This window comes from Pseudophryne corroboree, chromosome 12 (assembly GCF_028390025.1).
Source record: "Pseudophryne corroboree isolate aPseCor3 chromosome 12, aPseCor3.hap2, whole genome shotgun sequence".
Lineage (NCBI taxonomy): Eukaryota > Metazoa > Chordata > Amphibia > Anura > Myobatrachidae > Pseudophryne > Pseudophryne corroboree.
In genome coordinates this window covers 114,714,044-114,741,173 of record NC_086455.1, presented here as the reverse complement: position 1 = coordinate 114,741,173, position 27,130 = coordinate 114,714,044, and the positions used below count along the sequence as shown (strand labels likewise).

At 47.8% G+C, this 27,130-nt stretch overlaps 1 protein-coding gene across 4 annotated transcripts in view; it reads left to right on the top strand.

Annotated features, from left to right (window-relative positions):
- LOC134980882 (uncharacterized) overlaps positions 1-27,130 on the top strand; it is a 165,609-nt gene that overhangs the window by 73,643 nt on the left and 64,836 nt on the right. For all 4 annotated transcript variants that reach the window (XM_063947885.1, XM_063947887.1, XM_063947884.1 and 1 more), the window contains exon 3: positions 15,910-16,048. In XM_063947885.1, the coding sequence (XP_063803955.1) occupies positions 15,910-16,048 (139 nt within the window). The remainder of the gene's footprint in view (positions 1-15,909; positions 16,049-27,130) is intronic.

The window sequence follows — 27,130 nt, the reverse complement described above, 5'->3', positions numbered from 1 at the left end:
CCGGGCCACGAGCCTAGCCGGTCAAAACAACACATCCGTACCTCACTTAGAAAAAAGCAGAAATATAGAAAACAATAAACTGAAGAAAGAAAAACAGATCCCACATAGAAACAAACACTACCCAAAATACCCAAATTCCAACCACCCTCCCCGTATACCTTCCCAAACAGTCGCATACACATATCCCTAACAAAATCCAACCCTGGAGATCAAAGTGCCTACGGCAAACCTATGCGTAGCATAAAGACCTAAAGTCCCAGTGTAAAAACAAAACCCTAAGTGTGTATAACGCTACGCAACAAAGTCCAGAACCAACAAAACTAGAGGGTGCTTCCCGGACATATACTTGCATGTTTTAGGCCCATGTGGGAGGGAAAACAGGATATCATTCCGGAGCTAGTGGACGGACGCCTGGAGCATATCTGTGCAGCCAGGTCGCCGCCTCCCTTGGAGAACTGAAGAACTTAGTTTCCCCGTCCACCACCACACGCAGCCTGGAGTAGGGAAGATTCAAGTCACGAAGACGCCGCTTGATAGGCAGGAACTGGGCCCGGTCTTTCTGGACGTCCGCTGCAATGTCTGGGAATGCCGACACCCAGACTCCATTCCGAAGCAGGGGGCCCTTCGTGCGGCCCAGATGCAACACGGAGTCCCGGTCTTTGTAATGCAAAAATTTGGCGATGAAAGTTCGTTATGGGGCACCAGGGGGTAAAGGCCGGAAAGGTACTCTTGTGAGCCCGTTCCACCGCAAACTGGGAGGTGAAGGATTCTGCACCATATGCCTCCTTGAGCCATGATTCCAAGAAATCTTCAGGATGTGCCCCCTCTTCTCTTTCAGGCAGGCCCACGAACCGCACATTATTTCTATGGAGGCGCCCCTCCATATCCAGAAGCTTGGCTTGCATTGTTGAGACCTGCTGAGAGACCGCCGACACTGATTGCTTCAGGGGGCCGCAGAGGTCCTCCAGGTTAGAGACCCACGTCTTGGCCTCACCCACTCTCTCCCGGATACGTTGGACATCTTGACGCAATAAAGAAAGATCGCACTGCACCTTCTCCATTTTGTCCGACAGACGTTGTTCGCTAGCCACTATAGCCTCCAATACCTGCTGAATGGATGGAGCAGAGGGCTGCATAGCCACGTCCGAGGTGGCCCCAGCCGGGGGATCAGGGTGGGCAGGAGGGGACGATTTAGGAGATGACTGCGCCGGCTGGGTAGTAGACTGGCGGGCAAACTTCTCCAACTTAGCCGCAGCCGCGCGTTGGCCGTCTTTCACCATATTAGCAAAGTCGAAACCACCGACCAGGTACAACACGGATCCAATTGGGCTCAACCGGCACGCAGGTCCCAAGTATTCAGTGTCAAAGGGCCCAGCAGTGAGCAAGAAATGTAGTATCAAATGTGCCCCAAACAGCCAGTGATGAGTCAGGAGAGAAGGGCCCAGGGGTATTTATGAATACAATGGAGAGTGAGTGGTAGTCTATTGGTGAGCAGGGCAGTGTGCCCAGAGACACTCCGATCAGCCCCACACGCTCCCCCAGGTCTCAGTGCAGCACAGCAGGGGAAATGCAGAGGGAGCTGCTTCCAAGATGGCCACTGGACCCACAGCCTCCCCACTCCTCCTGCAAACTGAGAAGCCCAGGCACCAGGGAACAAATGCAGGTAGACTGGTTTTGAAGCGTGCAGGGGGGTGCCGCGTCCTCCAAGCTGCTCAGGGGACCCAGTTTTGCCGCGGGTATGCGCCTGCGTGCACCCGCGGCAGCGCGACGGGACGCCACCAAATTGAGGCCGGGGATGCTCCAGCGGCCTAGACCGGAAGTACGGGCGGCAGCTGGCGCGGCCAGGGGACACGCACAGGAGGCAGCTGAAGGCGCCCGCCGCTGCCCCAGGGACAGAGGAGACAGTGTATGCGTGGATGCAGCTCCGGAAAGGGGGCTAGGAGGGATTCAGGATTTATTGTCCAGGGAGCTCCTGCGCCCTGCTTCCTACTCGGATGCCGCGTGGCCACCCAAAACAGACTTTAACAGCTGTGCCCTTTGAAGGGGAGTTTCTTTTTGACTCGGAACTAACAAAGATTATTTCCAATACAACTGGAGGCAAGAGTCCCTTTCTTCCTGTTGCCCCTCAAAAACCGAAACCCACAAAGTTTCGGTCCTTTCGTACTCAGGGCAGAGGAAGCTTCCAGTCCTTTCTGGCCTTTTCAAGATTTCCACGAAGAGTATCATTCAGATGTAGAGGAACACAGGCAACTCGTAGACCAGCCGTCAAGTCTACCGAAAAGCCTGCCGCATGACGTTTCGAGGTCTCCGGAGGGATCACTGGTGGTCAGGGCTCGGTTACTACAGTTCAAGGAAATGTGGCTCCTGTCGAAATCAGATTGGTGTGTGACGGAGGTCATCTCCCGAGGATATATCTTAGACCTTGAGGAACCAGTCCCACACGCTATAGGTAGAGTAGCGGTTTCATCAGAATGTATACTCAGTGTCCACTTTGGAAGATATTTATACAGTGGCCATCCAATCAAAACGCATTGACCATTAAATAACAGGTGTAGAATAAACAGGTAATTAGTTTGGTGCCTTATCCAGGTTTTTGAAACACAATCAGTGTAAATAGAAATGAAACAACCTTTTTATCATCAATCAAAAAGTCTCCTTATAAGGTGCTCTATTAAATTAAAAAAGAAAGAATGTTTAAGATATTAAGAGCATAAAAATATATATTAATACTCTATATATGGCATCTATCCAGAACATTGCGCAATATACTTCAAAGGCAACCTATTATGATCATTTAGATCCAAGAGCTCAGATAGTCTGGTGGGCTAATGCTGGAGAGCACCAATCTAGACAGATCAACCTCATAGGTTCGATTCCCATGACATTTTCTTAAAAACAAATGTGGGTAAAATTTTTGTTTTCTTATCTGGTTATTTTGTTAACCGAAATATTACTTCCGAGGAAACTTAAGAAAAGAAAAAGAAAATCTAATTGGCTACATTATTTATACCAGTTTGTGTTGTGAAGCAGACATAGCATAATTTAACATTGCACAATATAACCCAGTATACTTTCTGTATGACCAAGCATTCCAATAGCTTAATGGGCTAATTCAAGAGAGCACCAAAGTAGATGACTCAACCCTACAGGTTCGATTCACATATATACATTTTTCCAAAAACCGATACATATAAAATTGATATTTTGTTAATACAGGTTGAGTATCCCATATCCAAATATTCCGAAATACGGAATATTCCGAAATACGGACTTTTTTGCGTGAGAGTGAGATAGAGAAACCTTTGTTTTCTGATGGCTCAATGTATACAAACTTTGTTTAATACACACAGTTATTAAAAATATTGTATTAAATTACCTTCAGGCTGTGTATATAAGGTGTATATGAAACATAAATGAATTGTGCAAATGTACACACACTTTGTTCAGTGCACAAATTTACAAAAAATATTGGCTAAAATTACCTTCCGGCTGTGTGTATAAGGTGTATATGTAACATAAATGCATTCTGTGCTTAGATTTAGGTCCCATTACCATGATATCTCATTATGGTATGCAAGTATTCCAAAATACGGAAAAATCCGATATCCAAAATACCTCTGGTCCCAAGCATTTTGGATAAGGGATACTCAACCTGTACCATATATTACATAGGATATAATGAAAAATTAAAACAGGAAATTATGGGAGGAACCTCTAGTTAGATTTATTACACCATTCTAGGTTTTGATGCAGACATATCTTAAATTACATATATAGAGATATAATGAGGTAAATAGGTTTCCCAGATTATCGGGATCTTAAAAGACAGAAGGAGAAAGAGTTTACTACTACAATTTTAAGGTGATACAAGGATTATTTGTACTAAGGAGAGCTAATTACATTGCATATGGTATATGAATACCATTTGTAGACATATGTATGTGTGTGCATGTAAGGCACAACTAAGTGTCGCCATTTGGTTATGGTCATGTGTGTGTGTGTTTGTGTGTGTGTGTGTGTGTGTGTGTGTGTGTGTGTGTGCGTGTTTTTGGCTGTGTGTGTTCACTGCTTCCTTCTCAGAAGATGGTGTTTCTAGGACTTTTTTATTTGACACCAGGAGTCAGAAAGTGTTTCTTCCCCAGGAAAAGATTTGGGACCTACGGTCCAGAATCCGAGCGCTGTTACAATTACCGATAGTCTCAGTTCTCAGATGCATGCAAGTGTTAGGGAAGATGGTAGCAACCTTCGAGGCAGTGCTATATGCAAGATTTCATGCCCGACCCCTTTAAGCTCAACATCTCAGCTGTTGGACTCGGATGGAACCTCACCTGGACACACAATTGTTCCAGTTGTCGGTACAGACTCATCAATCTCTCCACTGGTGGCTTCACAGCCACAATCTGACCAGGGCAGCTCCGTTCACAATTTGGTCTTGGATGTTACTCAACACGGACGCCAGACTCGGGGGTTGGGGTGCGGTGTTTCAAACCCATCACTTTCAGCGACTCTGGAGCAGTCAGGAGTTGAAGTTACAGTTCAACATTTTGGAATTGAGAGCGATCCGGTATGCTCACATTCAAATACAGACCATGGTCCAGGGTCATCCAGTGCGTATTCAGTCCGACAACGCCATGGCGGTGTTACATAAACAGACAAGGCGGAACTCGAAGCTGGCACGCCATGAAAGAGGTCTCTCATATTCTCAGGTGGGTGGAGCATTGGGTTCCGGCCATCTCCGCGATTCACATTCCGCGATTCACAAGGCTTCCTCCGCGATTCACAAGGCTTTCCTCCCTTAAAGGGCAGGTTTACGCTTTCAGTGCTTTTTCAGAAACGATTGGCTCTCATTCCTTCAGGCCATCTCCGCGATTCACATTCCGAGAGTCGAAAATTGGGAAGCAGATTTCTTAAGCCGTCACACAGTTCACTCAGGAGATTTACCAGGAGGTGGCTCTTGCTCTAATGTCTCTGTGGGGAATGCCCAACATAGATCTGATGGCGTCTCATCTCAACATAAAGATCCCTCAATACGGGTCGCGTACGCAGGATCCTCAGGCAACACTCATCGATGCCTTGACAGCTCCATGGCAGTTTCACCTAGGATATGTTTCCGCCGATTCCTCTAATTCCACGTCTACTTCAATTAATCCGCCGAGAAGGCCTGTCAGTCATTCTTATGGTTCTGGATTGGCCGCGTCGCCAGTGGTACACACTTCTGCGCGACATGGTAGTCGGGGAACCTTTCCGTCTACCTCTGCGACCAGATCTTCAAGGACCGTGTCGCCACCCAGACTTAAATCGTCTGGCTTTGACGGCATGGTTCTTAAATCCAGCATTTTAAGAGCAAAAGGTTTGCTAGGAAACCAGTGACTTCTGGAATTTATCACAGGGTGTGGCGCATTAACATTGCTTGGTGTGAGAAAAGCGGATTGACACCGGACCTATTTCGTCTGCCTCGGCTGTTGTCTTTCCTTCAGGATGGTGTTGCCAAGGGCCTACGGCTTTCCTCCCTTAAAGGGCAGGTTTCCGCTTTCAGTGCTTTTTCAGAAACGATTGACTCTCATTCCTTCAGGGAGTACTTAGAATTCAACCGCCATTTGTTCCCCCGGTTCCGACATGGGACTTAAATTTGGTTCTTATGGCTCTTCAGAAGTCTCTGTTTGAACCATTGGAATCTGTGGACTTGAAGTTCCTCACACTCAAGGTTGTTTTCCTTTTGGCTATTGCTTCGGCCAGACGTGTTTCGGAGTTGGTGGCCCTTTCTTGCAGGCCGCCTTTGTTGGTTTTTCATGATGATCGAGTGGTTTTGCTTACGAAACCTTCATTTCTTCTAAAGGTGGAGTCGGCTTTCCACCTAAATCAGGACATTGTACTTCCGGCGTTTACTCCATCTTCCTCCGGATAGAATAACCATTTCGTCTTATTGGACGTGGTTAGGGCTTTACGCATTTATTTGTCTCGTACCGAAACTATTAGTTGTATGGATACATTTTTAGTTTTGATTGACGCACCTAAGCGGGGTTGGCCGGCCTCTAAAAACACGGTGGCTTGTTGGGTGACTTGGGCTATTCGACAGGCCTATGTATCTTCTAATGTTACTTTTCCTGACCCAATAAGGGCTCATTCAACTAGAGCGGTTGGAGCCTCTTGGGCTGTTCGCGGGGGTGTATCTGTTGAGCAGTTGTGTAGAGCAGCGACCTGGTCGTCCGTGCATACCTTCACAAAGTTTATCGGTTTCTTACTTTTGGTTTGGAGACTGCCTCTGTTGGGCGTCAGATTTTACAGACTGCTATGCCGTCTGTCACTCCCTCCTCTAGCTAGCTTGTTTTGGGAAATCCCAGCAGTAAGTGCGCAGCGTCCCCACATGGATGACAGAGAAATAGGGATTTCTGTTTACTTACCGTAAAATCTTTCTCTGATTCCATCTGGGGGACGCTGCGATCCCTCCTGTATATTTGTCTGGTTTTATTGGTTTTGTTTTGTCTCTTTCGGCTTGGCTAAATGTTAACTGAGGTACTTGTTGGTCCGGCTGGAGATAGGAGGGGTTAGAGGGGGAGGAGTTAGTTTTCTATAGGTTCTGTGCAAACTCCTTACCCACACACTCTAACCCCCAGCAGTAAGTGCGCAGCGTCCTCCAGATGGAATCCGAGAGGGAGATTTTACGGTAAGTAAACAAAAATCCCTTTTTTAGTAAAACAAGAAAACAGTGACTTGGGGTGGGTACACACTAGGCGATGTGCTCGATGCGCGACGTCGCGTAGTATTTTCCCTCCCGGGCAGTCAGCGGCAGTACATACACACTGAGCGATATGTAAATGATATCGCTCAGTGACGTCACGCTGCGGCCAGGCCGTGCATGCAGTTTTTGGACGACAGCCCAAATTGAGCTGCATGCACGGCCAACAGCGAGGGTCGTTAACAGGACGCGCATCGTTCATCGACTGCGACATACACACTTAGCAATAAAGTAAACAACGTCACTCAGGAAGGTTCAAAAGGACCAACGTCGTTTAATATATCAATAAGTGTGTACCCACTTTTATAGTACAAACATATAATTTACAAACATGGCTGCATCAACAGTCATAACACTCAAATAGGCAACAATACGGCAGCAACCAAGGTTTAGGTGCTGTCGTAGGGGTATGGGTTAGATGATAGTATAAGTAAGGAAGGGAGAAGCACATGAGGGGAGAGAGCCCTGCTTCCTGAGAGCTTACATTCTAAAGGGGAGATGCAGACAGACGGCAGAGAGCAGTGGTAAAATTATGCAAGTTAAGGCTGCGATTTACAGTGGACGTACTATATTGTTACCTTTTTGAAGGTCACTGCAAGGAGCCTCTTGGCCATTATAGCCCAGATTTATCAAGCCTTGGATAGTGATAAAGTAGCAACCAACCAGCACCTAACTCTCATTTTTCAAACACAGCCTGATACATGACAGTTAGCAGCTGATTGGTTGGTACTTTATCACTGTGCAATTTATCACTCTCCAAGGCTTGATAAATCTGGGTCTTTGTGTGAGAATAGATTGCACTCATTGGCAGGTTTATTGAATAAAGCAGCGATAAACAAAGTGCATATAAGTGCACCTTTTCCTTAGAATCTAGAGTGAATCAGTAAAAACACAGTTTTAAAAATCCGCATAAGTTTACCTGTTATGTTGATCGCTTAAACAATGATTGTGAACTATATTTACTGTAACTTGGTATTTCCCTATGAAATTGGTAATCTTATGTTTTTTTTAATTTAAATAAAGTATTTTTATTTCGAAGGAGATTAGTTTGCACATGGACATTGCATATCAGTAACATACCATACACATAAAGACATGTCAACATCGAGAAACAACATTAATTTTCGGCTCATTATGATATTATGTCATACGTTCATAGGCGCCTAGGTATGTACATTTATTTATACCGATATCTTGCATAATCCGTGCATTCTAGTGTTCAAGAACTCTCATTATACTTAGTTTTGGATTTTCTCCCCAATTAAGAAAAAACAACCAAAAAACAACTCTTACGGACAACTTGTCCGGGTGAATCTCTTCAAAAAAAAAAAAAATCAAACAAGAACCAAACACAAAAAAGAAAAAAAAGAAAAAAAAAAGAAAAAATGTAATGAATAAAAAAAATTAATAGGGGGAAGAGGACACATTGGGGGATATTAGCATTCTATATCCTACCCTGTCTAGCTGGGCATAGAGCTAACCTCTCATACACAACCCATTGGGTGAGAGGGAAGCCCATAGCCCTAAAGAAATCATATATTAACAATTCCAGGACCCATTAGCAACCCTAGTGCCACTAAGTTATAGGGTCTGGCAAGGAGTATACGGAGTCCAGCCATGGAGACCAAATTCTATCAAATTTATCGGAGACATTATGCTTCATATAAATGTATCGTTCCTTGAAAACAGTGTCGTTTATTAGGGCCTTAAAAGCGGGGAGTGTAGGGCCCTTGGGGGCCATCCATAGCCTCGCGATGCACACCTTCGCCATTGCACACATATTGCGAGCATAGAGGCCCTCTGTACTAGACATAAAGTCAGGTCCTCCCATTCCTAGGATACAAAATTGTGGAGTGAGCATGGCCTCGTCCACCCCCGTGTTCACCAGAATCGACCCGACCCCCGACCAGAAAGCCCGCAGCTCCGGGCAGTCCCAAAGAAGATGCCAAAAAGTACCTGCAGTCATCCCACACTTAGGGCAGTCGACCGCACGGCCCGTCCCGAGTCTAGCCAGTCCGACCGGGGTCATATATATTCTGTGCAAAAGGAAGTATTGTATTTGTTGAAATCTGATGGATTTGGTAACCCTGCTCGGAGTTTCCAAAGCCAGGGCCCAGTTCTCCTCATCTATGGGGCCCAGATCTTCTTCCCATTTGACACGGAGACGCGTCAATGGGTCTGTATGCAGTTTGGTGAGTAGGTAACCATAAGCATGGGAAATCATCTTAGCCCGACCCAGCTTACTTACAAAGGTCTTAATGGGGAATGGTATGATCTGAGGAGGGGAAGTGGCGAATTGGGACTGCAAAGCGTGCCTAAGTTGGAGGTATCTAAAAAAATAGGAGTTAGGTAAATCAAACTCATCTTTCAATTGTTGGAAGGATTTAAGTGTATTATCCGTATAGAGATGATTTATAGAAACTACCAATTTAGGGGCCCAAACCTCCCTTCCCTCGAGCGCATATAGTTCAGGGAGCCATTTAGAGTACCAGAGGGGGGTGTCCGGGTCCAATCCATCAAATTTCCAAAGAGTTCGTAGTGCCTGCCACACCTTCATGGCTTGATATATAAGAGGAGGAAGGAACCGGGCCAAGCTCCCACTCAGCAACACCTGCAGGGGAGACAAGCAGGGGAAGTAGCATTGGATAAATACCCAGTGTAGAGAAGTGACGCCAGTATCCTGCACCCATGTACTAATATGAGACAGCTGAGCGGCATAGTAGTACATCTGAAAGTTTGGCAAAGCCAGACCTCCGTCGCAGCGCAGCCTGGTGAGCGTGTTCAGCTGTATTCTAGGACGTTTATTAGCCCATATTAAAGAGGACAGGACACTATTCAGTTTTCTAAAGAAGGATGGGTGAATAAATACAGGGGATTGAAGGACCACATATAGAATCTTAGGTAGCAATATCATTTTCACGAGGCTGACCCTGCCAGATACAGTCAATGGAAGCTTACCCCAAGTCTTAGTTTTACGAGCAGCCTGTTGCATGATCGGATCAAGGTTCAAAGGTGTAAAGTCAGAGGGGTCATTGGTTACCTGAATCCCAAGATATTTAAATTTCGCCGTCCAACATAGCGGCAAGGAGACTTTAGGAGCAGCAGGGGGGGGGGGGGGGGGGGGCAATCACAGGCATAATGAAGGATTTAGACCAGTTAATATGAAGGCCTGAATATACACCGAACTCCTCAATCAATTGCAACAACGTGGGCATAGACCTGGTGTAATCCTGCAAAAACAGCAGCATGTCGTCAGCGTAGAGGGCAATCCTGTCCTCTCGAGGGCCGGTATGAATGCCCACTATACCCGGATGAGACCTTATTAGACAGGCTAAAGGCTCGATGGCCAGGGCAAACAGGGTTGGGGACAGAGGGCATCCCTGTCTGGTCCCGCGATACAGGCGGAACGAGGGAGATACATAGCCATTCACTGAGATCCTGGCGGTCGGGTTCTGATAAAGTAGTTTAACCCATCTTATAAAATTTGGTCCGAATCCCATACTTGTCATGACTTCCCATAGATAGGACCACTCAATACTGTCAAATGCCTTAGCGGCATCCAGTGAGACCACTACCGAATCGGAGGGAGAGTCATGCGGGACTTGTAAAATGGTATATAATCTACGTAGGTTTACAGAAGTGGACATCCCTGGCATAAAGCCAGTTTGGTCGGAGTGGATAATGGAGGTAATTACTGTGTTAAGTCGAACAGCTAAAATTTTTGCCAGGATCTCAGCGTCAGTAGGAATCAATGATATCGGTCTATAGGATTCTGGGGATTTAGGGTCCTTTCCGGGCTTCGGGATCACTATAATAACCGCCTCCGCCATAGAGGGGGGAAGTTGATCATTCACAAATATATCAGAATATAGGGCGTGAAGCCGAGGACCAAAGAAATCAATGTGGGTCTTGTATACCTCTGAGGGGATGCCGTCATAACCCGGTGCCTTGCCGCTGGGAGACAAGCCAATAACCGTCGTTACCTCTTCCAGAGTCAAGGGTGCCTCCAACACCTCAGAGGCCTCCGAGGAGAGTGTGGGTAGGGGAATATTTCTTAAGTAAGCGGAGATGTCTGATGCCGAGTCTACCAGCTGTGAACTGTAGACCTCAGCATAGTAAGAGCGGAATAGCTGCGCAATTTCCGTTGTGGTGTTCACGAGGGAGCCATCACTACCGGTCATCTGTGCAATAGTAGACCCCGGGCGGTCACTGTGCACCAGGCGAGCCAGCAGGCCACCTTGCCTATCGCCCTGCATATAAATATTAGTAGCCTGAAATAAAAGCGAGCGCGAGTTTTTATCAGACAGATGAGCCACCCACGCCGACTGAGCCGCCAGCCAGCGTACCTTCAGCGCAGGGGTGCCATCCACCAAGTATCTAGATTCCAAATCTCTGGCGTCACTCTCAAGGGCTCTCTCTCTTTCCCTGCAGGACGTTTTAAGGGCAGAAATGCGTCTAATATACGTACCCCTTAGGAAGGCCTTAAACGAATCCCAGACCACTGTTCCCGGGGCCGAGCCCACATTGTCATTAAAATATCCCTCCCACTGAGTCACCTGGTCAGAGCAGTCATCCATTTGTAAGAGCCAGGAAGGATGAAGTTTCCAATATGATTGACCCCTCTGACTCACCATAGCGAGAGTCAACACCATAGGGGAGTGATCAGAAATACCCCGGGCCTCGTATCGGACGTCAACCACCCTGGGGAGAAGGACGGGGACAGCAGGGTCAGGTCGATTCTGGAGAACGAACCATGCGTGCCAGAAAAGCATGAATACTGGCTAGTAGTAGGGTGCCTAGCCCTCCACACATCCACCCACTGCAAATTATTTAGAAAATCAGCAAATTTAGTAGGACTGGAGCGCACCCCAGCAGCCAGCGGAGGGCGCCATCTATCTAAAGCTAAGTTAATAACATTGTTAAAGTCACCCAAGCAAACTACCGGGGTGTCTGGAGAGGAGGCTATGAATGAAGCGGCCTGCTGTAGCACATCGTATGAGAAGGGGGGGGGGGGGGGGGATATAAACCGCCAGTATGTAGTAGGGTTGGGAACTTAGTCTGCAGTCAAGGAACACAAAGCGACCGTATTGGTCAGTCTTGACCGACACTAACTCAAATTGGACCGATTTCCTTATCAGGATTGACACACCTCTGGAGGAAGAGGAGTGAGAAGCGTGATAGGCCCAGCCCACCCAGGGTCTTCCAAGTGACAGTAACCTATTCCCTTCCAAGTGAGTCTCGCAGAGACACGCAATATCCGGGCCATATTTCCGAAGTGTAGTTAAAACTAAGGAACGTTTTATCTTATTGTTTAAACCTCGAACATTCCATGTCAGAATTTTAAAATTAGCCATAGACCTGGTAATATGCTATGCAATAACCTAGAGGAACAACCCAGGGAATATTCCTGGAAATTTCTAGTACGGGCAAGAACAGTGCTATATTACTCAATCCCTGAAACATAAACAACAGTATCCAATGCATCGAACATACTTCCCACAAGAAAAAAAACATACTCAAGAACAAATTGAGGCATAAGAAAAATAAACTATAGAGAAAAAAAAACTTGCAGAGGGAACAGCAACCAGCTGTTCGTTGACCTCTCCCTCCCTCCCCGTATACCACCCCTAACTCCGGCATACTTAGATCCCAAACAATCGAACCCAACTCTCAAAAGCTAAATTCAGGCAAAGCCCTCAACCAAAACAAGCGAGCAAGGGTAATAACAGTCCTGAGCCACCAACGCCAAGGGGGGGCTCCCTGGACAATGGGTAAAGGCCTCCGGTGATCCCACCCAAAGGTTAGGTTGTGCAGGGCCTCAGTCCGGGGCTAGCTGGCGCGCTCCTGGTGCATATCTGTCCAGCCATTGGGCCGCCTCTCTGGGGGAATTGAAGAATTTGGCTTCCCCGTCCGCTACTACCCGGAGCCGGGAGGGAAATAGCATAGAGTAGGAGAGGTTCAGGTCTCTGAGGCGTCTCTTAATTGGCATAAACTGGGCTCGATCCTTCTGGACGTCCGCAGCAAAATCAGGAAAAGCAGACACGGTAACTCCATTCCTGACAAGGGGGCCTTTTGTGCGTCCCAACCGGAGGACCGAGTCCCGATCCCTATAATGCAGAAATTTGGCGATGAAGGTGCGCGGTGGGGCGCCAGGAGGTAGAGGACGAGATGGTATCCGATGTGCACGCTCCACCGTAAACTGTGCCGTGAAGGATTCAGCGCCGTACAGTTCCTTAAGCCACGACTCTAGGAAAACCTCAGGTTGGGATCCTTCCTCCCTCTCCGGCAGACCCACAAAACGCACGTTATTTCTACGCAGCCTACCCTCCATGTCTAGTAACTTGGATTGAAGGGATGTTACTTGTTGGGTTACCGTGGAAATGGATTGTTTCATAGGACCGCACATATCCTCCAGATTCGAGACACGGGTTTCTGCCTCTCCCACTCTCTCTCGTATGCGCTGGACATCCTGCCGAAGCAGCGAGAGATCACACTGTACTTTCTCCATCTTATCTGAAAGACGCTGCTCCGACCCCGCTATTGCCTCCAGCACTTGTTGAAGGGATGGAGCTGTGGGTGTGTTAGGGGAATCAGCAGCTGTAGCAGATGGGGAGTAGGAGTGGGACGGGGAGGCCCCCTGTGTTGCAGCCTGCAAGGCCCGCATGTTAGGTGGATTAGGTTGTCTGGCAAATTTCTCCAGCTTCGCCGCCGCCGTGCGCTGGCCGTCGCGAACCATGGCGGGCAATAGGTAGTAATAAACACTCCGGTATATTCTTAGGTCAGAAATATAGAAGGAGACAGCAGTAATAAATTTTTAGGGTGGTAGCAAGTAGAGATATATCCACAGCTGGTCGTCTGAGTGGTAGGCAGATATAGAAGAAGGTATTGGCTGCGTCTCAGAGTATAGGGGACATAAGGAGCGATGCAGTCTTTCAGTATGTAAAATGAGATAGCAGATGCAGGCAGTGTATACAGTAATCCCAGGAGGTAAAAGTCACTCACCAGTTGCAGACCAGGCAGCCTTTAAATGAGAATAATAATATCCCCTCTATGTCCTGGAGCAGCAGTCCAAAGCAATGGGGCCGTCCATGCAGCTGTTCACAAAATGGCCGCCAGATACAATGTCCACCTATCCCTTCCAGGAGCTGCTGGGTGTGCTCCGGTGCTCGGGGCCACAGATTGCAGCCCACAATCAAGAGGGGGATCAGCCGCCGTCCTCACAGCTCTCCGCGGCGTCCAGCGGTGACAGCGGGCCGCCTACAAGGCTCCGGGCACGGCGCGGCCGGGAGACACCAAAATTTAGGCCGGGGATCTGGAGAGGATATAGGCCGCGGGTCCGGAAGTGTGCAGCCGGTGCTCGGGGCCACAGATTGCAGCCCACACTCGAGAGGGGAACCAGCCGCCGTCCTCACAGCTCTCCGCGGTGTCCAGCGGTGACAGCGGGCCGCCTCCAAGGCTCCGGGCACGGCGCGGCCGGGAGTCGCCAAAATTTAGGCCGGGGATCCGGAGAAGATATAGGCCGCGGGTCCGGAAGTGTGCCACCGCAGCCGTACAGACCTCAGGGGGAGCGGGGAAGTCGCCCGCCGGTGCCCTGCAGCGCAGGGAAGGGAAACAGGGTGGTTTTAGCACACCAGAGGGTATCAGGATATTAAATAAGGATATTATATCCAGGGAGCTCCCGGGATCTGCTTCCTACTCCTGTGCTGCCGTGGCCACGCCTAATCTTATGTTTTTAATTGCCATAATCATATTGGCACTTACAGTGGATGTTGCTAAAATGATTACTGCCATATTTGCTAAGTAGATTTTTAGCACTATTCTAAAGCTGGGTGCACATTAGACAATGTGTACCCAGTGCAACATCGCAGGTGACGGAACCTGGAGGGGGAACCAGCATCGGCAAGTGCATACACACTTGCCGATGCTGGCAGTGAAGGAGTGATAGCGGGGGCCATGCTGCAGAATGACTAGCGATATCACTAGATTGAGCTGCAGGCAGGTTCAACGGGAAATGTCGCTGATGACCTAGTGTTCACTCTAGGCTGTTTTAGCAGGCAAAACCCGCCCTGCCCCTTTTGCGGCGCCCTGCTAGAACAGCCGCCCGCTTCCTGCCCTCCCGGCGTGTATAGATGCTGTGCGCATGCGCGCAGGATCCATTCACGCATTAGGAGAGAGCTGGGGGAAGCCCAGCACCGACGGAGGTGCTGGGCACGCCCCCAACAGTGACGTCGCCGGTCACAGACGCTCTCTATAGTAGCATCTGTGGGCCGCACCGCCCCCTAAAATGACGTGGGTGTGGCCACGCCCCCTAATTTGCGTGGCCGCGCCCCCGTTTCGGGCTCATATGCCCCCGGAGTCTGGCGCCATGCCCTTTTTCACTCCTAGAGTGAACACTATGACCTGTGTGAGCGCGCATCGGCAGCGACCTAGTGGGTACACACTGGATGAGTTCAACAAGTTGATAATCCAATCGGTCAGAATCAGGCAAGATGTTTAAAAAAAATTGTCTAATGTGTACCCAACTTAAATCTACACAATCTGAACTTTCCACAATCTTATTATATTTACTTATTACTGTTAAATTTGTTATGGTGTGTAAACATATATACTCAAGTTGTCTATCCACACATGATTATTTTTATTTTAAACTTTTAAAATTACATGACCATCGATGAAAAAAAAAATACTCTTGCATGGATATGTAGTGGTACGAAGTGTCGGAAATGGTTTGGTCCAAATGTTTGGAATTTCACAATTTTTATCTTTATCTATCTATCTATCTATCTATCTATCTATCTATCTATCTATCTATCTATCTATCTATCTATCTATCTATCTATCTCCATAGGTGTAGCACTCAGGACACAACAAACAAATTCACACAACTTGCTTGAATTTGTTTGTTGTGCCCTGAGTGCCACACCTATGGAGGAGCTATGGACATTATCTGTGATGGCATCGGGTCAGGTAATATAACTAACTGGAGTGCCGGTCCTATGGAAATATATAAATATATGTATATATATTCTGGTCTACAACTTCAGATAGAACTACAGCTACCCTTATTCCTACCTACCCTCATCTCTGGATCATAGTTGTGTCTATACCAATGTATTCTTTCCTTACCTATACTGTAGTTAATAGTGTTCATCATTTTTTTTTTTTTTTTTTAGCTTCACAAACTCCCCAAGCCCACCCTTCATGTAGATGCTTTCCTTTATAATGATGATACAATTGACTTATTATGTGATGAGGGGAAAATGAGTCGTAATTACTGTTTGTCATGTGGCTCTAGAAAAACAGCACCTATAGGTGAGTCACAGATTTCATGTGCTTTGCAGTTACATTAATTGTTTTTGCACTGTTTCTGTAACAGCTTCCTGTCTTTTTTGCTTGTTTCCTTAAAAATGTCCACCTTTTGGGTGGGATGGGGAATACAGTGAGTGCATCCAGAAAGTATTCACAGCGCTTCACTATTTGCTCATTCTGTTATGTTACAGCCTTATTTCAAAATCGAATAAATTCATTCCATTCATTTCCCTCAAAATTCTACACACAATACGCCATAATGACAACGTGAAAAAAGTTTTCTCTTACGTCCTAGCTACCTTTTTTTAGGGGGAGATTGATTTACTCCTGCAACATATACAGGACTCTCCGAATTTTATGGTGGAAAAGAAATAGGCTTGCTTAATGCACGCACGACTGCTATGGCAGTGTCAGCATGCAGAGGCCAGGAAAGGCGTGGAGGGCGCGCCCTTCACAGGACAGGCCTTATTTGGAGATGAACTAGAGTTACTAGACAAATGGATTTCTATAGCTACTGCGGGTAAGTCCACGTATCTTCCTTCTGCAGCTCCCCCATCCAGGAAGGCCTACTCGGGACCTACTCTACAGTCCTTTCGGACTGCCAAGTTTAAAGACAAAAGCAGAGGTTCTTCTACAACAGGGGTGGGCAATTATTTCAGCTGGGGGGCCGCTTAACACTTCCAGCGAATATTCGAGGGCCACACACAAAATACTCAAAAAGAGATCCCTTTTTACACATTACGGCAGACAGCGTGCCCTTTTTACACATTACGGCAGACAGCGTCCCCCTTTTTACACATTATGGCAGACAGCATGCCCTTTTTACACATTACAACAGACAGCGTCCCCTTTTTACACATTACAGCAGACAGCGCCCCCGTTTTTACACACTACGGCAGACAGCGCCCCCGTTTTTATACATTACGGCAGACAGCGCCCCCGTTTTTACACATTACGGCAGACAGCGCCCCCGTTTTTACACATTACGGCAGACAGCGCCCCCGTTTTTACACATTACGGCAGACAGTGTCCCCTTTTTACACATTACGGCAGACAGCGCCCCCGTTTTTACACATTACGGCAGACAGTGTCCCCTTTTTACACATTACGGCAGACAGCGCCCCCATTTTTATACACTACGGCAGACAGCGCCCTCGTTTTTACACATTATGGCAGACAGCGTCCCCTTTTTACACATTACGGCAGACAGCGCCCCCGTTTTTATACATTACGGCAGACAGCGCCCCCGTTTTTACACATTACGGCAGACAGCGCCCCCGTTTTTACACATTACGGCAGACAGTCCCTACCCCCCTTTCCCCCCCTCCCCTAAACCCTATTGCAGTTTTTAACTCCCCTCCCTCCCCACCCCTAAACCTATATGGCAGCTTAAGTAGTGATCCAGGGGCTGGCTGGACAGGGGGTTTACCTGTTTGTCACAGTGGCAGACGATCCCCGCTGTCCGATGATCCGCGCTGCTGCTGGCCGGAGTCACTGCTGATGTGGCCTCTCCTGCTCCCGCTCGCTGCCCGCCGCTTCTCCTCACTGGCCGCCGCTTCCTCTCCTCACTGGCCGCCACTTCTCGGCCGCCGCTCCTGCTCACTGCAGTGCCCGCCCCCGTGCCACCCAGCGCATGATAACAGAGGAAATCCCAGTCAGCTGACCCTGTGACGTGACCCGGATTTCCTCAGCGGCGCCGCGTTTGAGAGCAGTGCAATGACAAGCGGCATGTCGGGCCGCTTGTCATTGCACTCTGGTGGGGCACAGCGGGCCAGGCAGGATCGGTCCGCGGGCCGCCTGTTGCCCACCCCTATTCTACAGCCACCAGAGGCGCTAGAGGTAAACCACGAAAACCAGCAACTGCTGGTTCACAGGAGCAAAGCTCAAGCTCTGCTTCCTCAATGCCTTCAGCATGACGGGGGGCCGCAATGCCTGGAGGACTGCCAGGTGGGAGCCCGACTAAAATTTTTCAGTCACATCTGGACAACATCATGCCAGGATCCCTGGGTCATAGGAGTTTCAGGAGCTCCCACCTCACAGATTCTTCAAATCAGGCTTACCTCCAGTTTCACAGGAAGCAAGTATAACCTTACAGGACGCCATTCAAAAACTGGTACAGACTCAGGTCAATGTTCCAGTTTCACCTCATCTGCAAAACAAGGGATATTATTCCAACTTGTTTGTAGTACCGAAACCGGACGGTTCGGTAAGACCGATTTTGAACCTCAAGTCATTGAACCCGTACTTACGAGTGTTCAAATTCAAGATGGAGTCTTTGAGAGTTGTAATCTCAGGAATGGAGGAGGGGGAATTCCTAGTGTCTCTGGATATCAAGGATACGTACCTTCACATTGTGATATGTCCGCCTCATCAGGCTTAGCTACGGTTTGCACTGCAGGACTTCCACTACCAGTTCCAAGCCCTGCCATTTGGTCTCTCCACGGCACCGAGAGTGTTCACCAAGGTGATGGCAGAGATGATGTTTCTACTCCGCAAACAGGAAGTAAACATAATTCCATACCTGGACGATCTTCTGATAAAGGCACCATCCAGGGAGCGGTTGTTGGACAGCATTGGCCTCTTAACCAAACTACTTCTGGATCACAGGTGGATTCTGAATTTACCAAAATCTCACCTGGAACCGACCCAGAGGCTCTCCATCCTGGGAATGATACTGGACACAGAGTCTCAGAGAGTGTTCCTTCCCTTGGAGAAGGCTATGGAAATCCGGTTGATGGTTCGGGCTGTCCTGAAGCCAACCCAGATCTCGGTGCATCTGTGGATTCGCCTTCTGGGGAAATTGGTGGCCTCTTACGAGGCGCTTCAGTATGGAAGATTTTATGCAAGGCCCTTCCAGCTGGATCTGTTGGACAAATGGTCCGGATTGCATCTTCACATGCACCAGAGAATCTGTCTGTCACCAAAAGCCAGAATCTACCTTCTGTGATGGCTACAGACTTTTCACCTTGTTGAGGGTCGGAGGTTCGGGATTCAGAATTGGATTCTGCTAACCACAGATGCAAGCCTCAGAGGTTGGGGAGCAGTCCCCCAGGGGGTGCAGTTTCGAGGAAGACGGTCAAGTCGGGAAGCAGTCCTTCCAATAAACATCTTGGAACTCACGCAATCTACTACGCCTTTCTGCAGACCTCATCTCTACTTCAGAATCAGGCCATTCAGGTCCAGTTGGACAGTGTAACGTACATAAACCGACAGGGCGGAACGAAAAGCAGAGCAGCAATGTCAGAGGTGTCAAGATTTCTCCTCTGGGTGGAAAAACATGCCGTGGCGGTGTGGTCTTCATTCCGGGAGTAGACAATTGGGAAGCAGATTTCCTTAGCAGACATGACCTGCACTCGGGGCAGCGGTGCCTCTACATGGAGGTGTTCCGGTGGTTGACACATCGGTTGGGATATCCCACAGATCAACATGATGGCCTCTCAACAAGAAGCTCAGGCGGTTTTGTTCCAGGTGGAGAGACCCACAAGCAGTGGCGGTAGACGCTCTGACAACTCCGTGGGTATACCAACTGGTGTACGTGTTTCCTCCACTTTCTCTGATCCCAAGAATTCTAAAAAGAATAAAAAGGTAAAAGGTTCAAGCAATCCTCAATTCTTAGGACTGGCCTTGAAAGGCCTGGTACGCGGATCTTCTCGAGATGCTGATGGAAGATCCGTGGCCTCTACCTCTTCGCAAGGATCTTCTGCAAGAGGGTCCGTTCGTCTATCAGGACTTACTGCGGCTACGTTTAACATTATGGAAGTTGAACGGCTGATTCTAGCCAGGAGAGGGATTCCTGACAAGGTCATCCCGACTATGATCGAAGCCAGGAAGGATGTAACGTCTAAACATTACCACCGTATATGGAAGAAGTATGTCTCTTGGTGTGAGAATAGACAATATTCCATTGTGGAATTTCAATTAGGACGTTTCCTGCTCTTTCTGCAGTCAGGAGTGGATGTGGGCCTACGCCTAGGCTCTATTAAAGTCCAGATTTCGGCTTTGTCTGTTTTCTTTCAGAAACAATTGGCTTCTCTCCCTGAGCTCCAGACGTTCTTGAAAGGTGTTCTGCACTTCCAGACTCCATTTGTGCCTCCCACGGCACCTTGGGATTTCAATTTGGTGCTGCAGTTCCACCAATCGGGCTGGTTTGAACCGTCACAGGAGGTAAACGTAAAGTACCTTGCATGCAAGACTGTCACACTGTTGGCCTTGGCCTCAGCAAGATGTGTGTGGAAGCTAGGGGAGTTGTCTCACAAGAGTTTCTACTTAATTTTCCATGAAGACCGAGCTCAACTCAGAACTTTTCAGCAATTTCTTCCTAAGGTGGTGTCTGCTTTTCACATCAATCAACCTATTGTGGTTCCGGCTGTGACTGACACCTCTGCTACTTCAAAGTCCTTGGATGTTGTGAGGGCTTTGAAAGTGTATGTAAAGAGAACAGCTCGTCACAGAAAATCCGACTCGCTGTTCGTTCTCTATGATCCCAATAAAATTGGGTGTCCTGCTTCAAAGCAGTCTATCGCACGCTGGATCAGGCTCACTACCCAGCATGCTTATTCCACGGCAGGATTGCCGGTTCCAAAATCTTTACAAGCCCCCTCTACTAGGTCGGTGGGTTCTTCTTGGACGGCTGTCCCGGGGTGTCTCGGCTTTACAGCTCTCCAGAGCAGCTACTTGGTCAGGTTCGAACATGTTTGAAAAGTTTTACAAGTTCTATACTTTGGCCTCTGAGGACCTTCAGTTTGGTCAATCAGTTCTGCAGGAACCTCAGCATTCTCCCACCCGGTTTGGGAGCTTTGGTACATCCCCTTGGTACTAAATGGATTCCCAGTATCCTCTAGGACGTTGTTCAGCTGTTGCTGTTCATGTTTCAAGTTTGGTTAGCATAGCTTTCCTATTGTTCTGTGTGCTGGTTCGTAATCTCACCACTTTATCTATCCTTCTCTCAAAGTATGTCTGTCTCCTCGGGCACAGTTTCCTAGACTGAGTCTGGTAGGAGGGGCATAGAGGGAGAAGCCAGCGCACACCACCAAATTCTTAAAGTGTCCAAGGCTCCTAGTGGACCCGTCTATACCCCATGGTACTAAATGGATTCCCAGTATCCTCTACGTACTACGAGAAAAGGATTTACCGGCAGGTAATTAAAACCCTTTTTTTTTTGTTTTGTTTTTGTAAAGATTTCTACAAATTTATTAAAAATAAAAAGTAAGAAATCACATGTACATAAGTATTCACAGCCTTTCCCATGAAGCTCATATTTGAGCTCAGGTGCATCCTGATTTCCACTGATCATTCTTGAGTTGTTCCTACAGCTTAATTGGAGTCCACCTGTCGTAAATTCAGTTGATTGGACATGATTTGGAAAGGCTCACATCTGTCTGTATGAGGTCCCACACTTCACAGTACATGTCTGAGCACAAACCAAGACCAAGCAGGAAGTCAAAGGAATTGTCTGTAGACCTCCGAGACAGGATTGTCTCGGTACAAATCTGGGGAAGGCTACAGAAAAATATCTGCTGCTTTGAAGGTCCCAATGAGCACAGTGGCCTCCACCATCCGTAAATGGATGAATTTCGAAACCACCAGGACTCATCCTAGAGCTGGCCGGTCGTCTAAACTGAGCGATCGGGGGAGAAGGGCCCTAATCAAGGAGGTGACCAAGAACCCGATGGTCACTCTGTCAGAGCTACAGCATTCCTCTGAGGAGTCTCCCAGAAGTACAACCATCTCTGCAGCACTCCACCAATCAGACCTGTATGGTAGAGTGGCCAAGCGGAAACCACTCCTTAGTAAAAAGCACATAGCAGCCCGCCTGGAGTCTGCCAAAATGCACTTGAAGGACTCTCTGACCATGAGAAACAAAATTCTCTGGTCTGATGAGACAAAGATTGAACTCTTTGGCGTAAATGCCAGGCGTCATGTTTGTAGGAAACCAGGCACCGCTCATCACAAGGCCAATACCATCACTACAGTGAAGCATGGTGGTAGCAGCATCTTGCTGCGGGGATGTTTTTCAGTGGCAGGAACCGGGATAGAGGGAAAGATAAATGCAGCAATGTGCAGAGACATCCTGGATGAAAACCTGCTCCAAAGCGCTCTTGACTTCAGACTGGGACAACGATTCATCTTTCAGCAGGACAACGACCCTACGCACACAGCCAAGATATCAAAGGAGTGGCTTCATGACAACTCTGTGAATGTCCTTGAGTGGCCTAGCCAGACACAGACTTGAATCCGATTGAACATCTCTGGAGAAATCTGGAAATGGCTGTGCACCAACGCTTCCCATCCAACCTGATGGAGCTTGAGAGGTGCTGCAAAGAGGGATGGGATGAAACTGGCCAAAGATAGGTGTGTCAAGCTTGTGGTATCCTATTCAAAAAGACTTGAGGCTGTAACTGCTGCCAAAGATGCATCAACAAAGTGTTGAGCAAAGGCTGTGAATACTTATGTACATGTGATTTCTTAGTTTTTTTTTTATTTTAATAAATTTGCAAAAATCACAAAAAACTGTTTTCACGTTGTCATTATGGGGTATTGTGTGTAGAATTTTGAGAGAAAAAATGAATTTATTCCATTTTGGAATAAGGCTGTAACATAACAAAATGTGGAAAAAGTGAAACGCTGTAAATACTTTCCGGATGCACTGTAAATGTGCAAAATAGCTCCAAGGATAAGTCATCTGGTTACAGTCAGTAATTTATATGGAGTGTTGTGCACAGTTGTTTCCACTAACTTTGGTCTGGTTATATCCAAGAATTGAGTAAAGGGTATGTTGAATTAATTGTGTTATTTATCACTGCTCTCGAATTAAGGTCTAGTATACATTTTCGGTATCCGTTCACATGGTCGACCATGTTATGGTCGACAGTCATTAGGTCGACATTGACATGGTCGACATTGACATGGTCGACATGGACACATGAACGGTCGACACATGAAAAGGTCGACATGAGTTTTTTAACTTTTTTTTCTTTTGGGGAACTTTTCCATACTTTACGATCCACATGGACTACGATTGGAACGGTAAAGTGTGCCGAGCGAAGCGAAGGCACCATGCCCGAAGCATGGCGAGCGAAGCGAGCCATGCGAGGGGACGCGGTGCACTAATTGGGGTTCCCAGTCACTTTACCCAAAAAAACGACACAAAAAAAGTAAAAAACTTCATGTCGACCTTTTCATATGTCGACCTTTCATGTGTCGACCATTTTCATGTGTCGACCATGTGTCAATGTCGACCATGTCAATGTCGACCAATAGTGGTCGACCTAATGACTGTCGACCATAACATGGTCGACCATTCATACCGGAACCTACATTTTCTACAGTATGAACTTGGGAGGTTCTTCCTAGAAGAGGGATTTAAGCTTGTAAAAGAGAAACCAGGGCCCTCATTCCGAGTCGTTCGCTCGGTATTTTTCATCGCATCGCAGTGAAATTCCGCTTAGTGCGCATGCGCAATATTCGCACTGCCACTGCGCCAAGTATCTTTGCTATGAAGAAAGTATTTTTACTCACGGCTTTTTCTTCGCTCCGGCGATCGTAATGTGATTGACAGGAAATGGGTGTTACTGGGTGGAAACACGGCGTTTTATGGGCGTGTGGCTGAAAACGCTACCGTTTCCGGAAAAAACGCAGGAGTGGCCGGAGAAACGGGGGAGTGGTTGGGCGAACGCTGGGTGTGTTTGTGACGTCAAACCAGGAACGAAAAGCACTGAACTGATCGCACAGGCAGAGTAAGTCTGAAGCTACTCTAAAACTGCTAAGTAGTTTGTGATCGCAATATTGCGAATACATCGGTCGCAATTTTAAGATGCTAAGATACACTCCCAGTAGGCGGCGGCTCAGCGTGTGTAACTCTGCTAAATTCGCCTTGCGACCGATCAACTCGGAATGAGGGCCCATATTCTTTGCTGGGAGACACACTTTTCACAGTGATAGATGTAAAAATAGGATTTTAATTACCTAGCAATAAATCCTTTTCTCTTAGTCTGTAGAGGATACTGGGGTTCCATTTAGTATCATGGGGTATAGACGGGTCCACTAGGAGCCATGGGCACTTTAAGAATTTGATAGTGTGGGCTGGCTCCTCCCTCTATGCCCCTCCTACCAGACACAGTCTAGGAAACTGTGCCCGAGAACATACTTTGAGAGAAGGATAGATAAGGATAGTGGTGAGATTCTGAACCAGCACACACAACAAGCGGAAAGCCAAGCTAACCAAGCTTGAAACATGAACAACAACGGCTGAACCAACATTACTTAACTAACAGTGCAGGAAAAACGAAGCTCCGGCCGGTCGCTCAGTATCCTCTACGGACTACGAGAAAAGGATTTACCGGTAGGTAATTAAAATCCTATTTTCTCTAATGTCCTAGTGGATGCTGGGGCCTGCGTAAGGACCATGGGGAATAGACGGGCTCCGCAGGAGACATGGGCACTTTAAGACAGAATTTGTATTCTGGTGTGCTCTGGCTCCTCCCTCTATGTCCCTCCTCCAGACCTCAGTTTGAATCTGTGCCCGGACGAGCTGGGTGCTGTTTAGTGAGCTCTCCTGTGCTTGCTATAAGAAAGTATTTTGTTAGGTTTTTTATTTTCAGGGAGCTCTGCTGGCAACAGACTCCCTGCATCGTGGGACTGAGGGGAGAGAAGCAGCCCTACTCTCTGAAGATAGGTCCTGCTTCTTAGGCTACTGGACACCATTAGCTCCAGAGGGATCGTACACAGGATCTCACCCTTTGTCGTCCGAACCCGGAGCCGCGCCGCCGTCCCCCTCGCAGAGCCGGAAGACAGAAGCCGGTGAAAGAAGTAAGAAGACTTCGAAATCGGCGGCAGAAGACTCCAGTCTTCACTGAGGTAGCGCACAGCACTGCAGCTGTGCGCCATTGCTCCCACACTACACCCACATACTCCGGTCACTGTAGGGTGCAGGGCGCAGGGGGGGGCGCCCTGGGCAGCAATTAGGACCTCTTGGCAAAAAGTAGACATATATACAGTTGGGCACTGTATATATGTATGAGCCCCCGCCATAATATTGTATAAAAACGCGGGACAGAAGCCCGCTGCTGAGGGGGCGGGGTTTCTTCCTCAGCACTCACCAGCGCCATTTTTTCTCCACAGCTCTGCTGAGAGGAAGCTCCCCAGGCTCTCCCCTGCAGATACACGGTAGAAGAGGGTGAAAAAGAGAGGGGGGGCACATAATTAGGCGCAAAAATCATTATTACAGCGGCTACTGGGTTAACACTAAGTTACTGTGTGATTCCTGGGTTTTATAGCGCTGGGGTGTGTGCTGGCATACTCTCTCTCTGTCTCTCCAAAGGGCCTTGTGGGGGAACTGTCTTTAAAAAAGAGCATCCCCTGTGTGTGTGGTGTGTCGGTATGCTTGTGTCGACATGTTTGACGAGGAAGGCTATGTGGAAACAGAGCGGGAGCAAATGAATGAGGTGTCTCCGCCGACGGCGCCGACACCTGATTGGATGGATATGTGGAAGGTTTTAAATGATAATGTTAATTCCTTACATAAAAGGTTAGACAAAGCAGAAGCCTCAGGACAGTCAGGGTCTCAACCCGTGCCTGATTCTATGTCGCAGAGGCCGTCAGGCTCTCAGAAGCGCCCACTATCCCAAATTGTTGACACAGATACCGACATGGATTCTGACTCCAGTGTCGATTACGATGATGCAAAGTTACAGCCTAAATTGGCTAAAGCCATCCGTTATATGATTATAGCAATTAAGGATGCGTTGCACATCACAGAGGAAACCCCAGTCCCTGACAAGAGGGTTCATATGTACGGGGAAAAAAGGCAAGTGGTGACCTTTCCCCTTCACATGAGCTGAATGAGTTATGTGAAAAGGCTTGGGAATCTCCAGATAAAAAACTGCAGATTTCCAAACGGATGCTTATGGCGTATCCTTTCCCGCCAACAGACAGGTTACGCTGGGAATCCGTCCCTAGGGTGGATAAAGCTTTAACACGCTTATCCAAGAGGGTAGCCCTGCTGTCACAGGATACGGCCACCCTCAAAGATGCTGCGGATAGAAAGCAGGAGGGTACCCTGAAGTCCATTTATACACATTCAGGTACCTTACTCAGGCCAGCGATAGCATCGGCCTGGGTATGTAGTGCTGTAGCAGCATGGACTGACACCTTGTCTGAGGAACTGGATACCTTAGACAAGGATACTATATTAATGACCCTGGGGCATATAAAAGACGCTGTCCTATATATGAGAGATGCTCAAAGAGACATTAGCCTACTGGGCTCTAGAATAAATGCAATGTCGATTTCTGCCAGAAGGGTCCTGTGGACTCGGCAATGGACAGGTGATGCAAAAAGGCACATGGAGGTTTTACCCTACAAGGGTGAGGAATTGTTTGGGGAGGGTCTCTCGGACCTGGTCTCCACAGCTACTGCTGAAAAGTCAAATTTTTTGCCATATGTTTCCTCACAGCCTAAGAAAGCACCGTATTACCAAATGCAGTCCTTTCGATCACAAAGAGGCAAGAAAGTCCGAGGTGTGTCCTTTCTTGCCAGGGGCAGGGGCAGAGGAAGAAAACTGCACAACGCACCTAGTTCCCAAGAACAGAAGTCCTCCCCGGCTTCCACTAAATCCACCGCATGACGCTGGGGCTCCACAGGCGGAGCTAGGCCCGGTGGGGGCGCGTCTCCGAAACTTCAGCCACAAGTGGGTTCACTCCCAGTTGGATTCCTGGGCAATAGAAATTGTGTCTCAGGGATACAAGCTGGAATTCGAAAAGATGCCCCCTCACCGTTACCTAAAATCGGCCCTGCCAGCTTCCCCTTTAGAGAGGGAAATAGTGTTAGAGGCAATTCACAAATTGTATCTTCAACAGGTGGTGGTCAAAGTTCCCCTCCTTCAACAAGGAAAGGGTTATTATTCGACCATGTTTGTTGTACCGAAACCGGACGGTTCGGTCAGACTCATATTGAATTTAAAATCCCTGAAAACATATACCTGAAAAGGTTCAAGTTCAAGATGGAATCACTCAGAGCGGTCATCGCAAGCCTGGAAGAGGGGGATTTTATGGTGTCTCTGGATATAAAGGAAGCATACCTTCATGT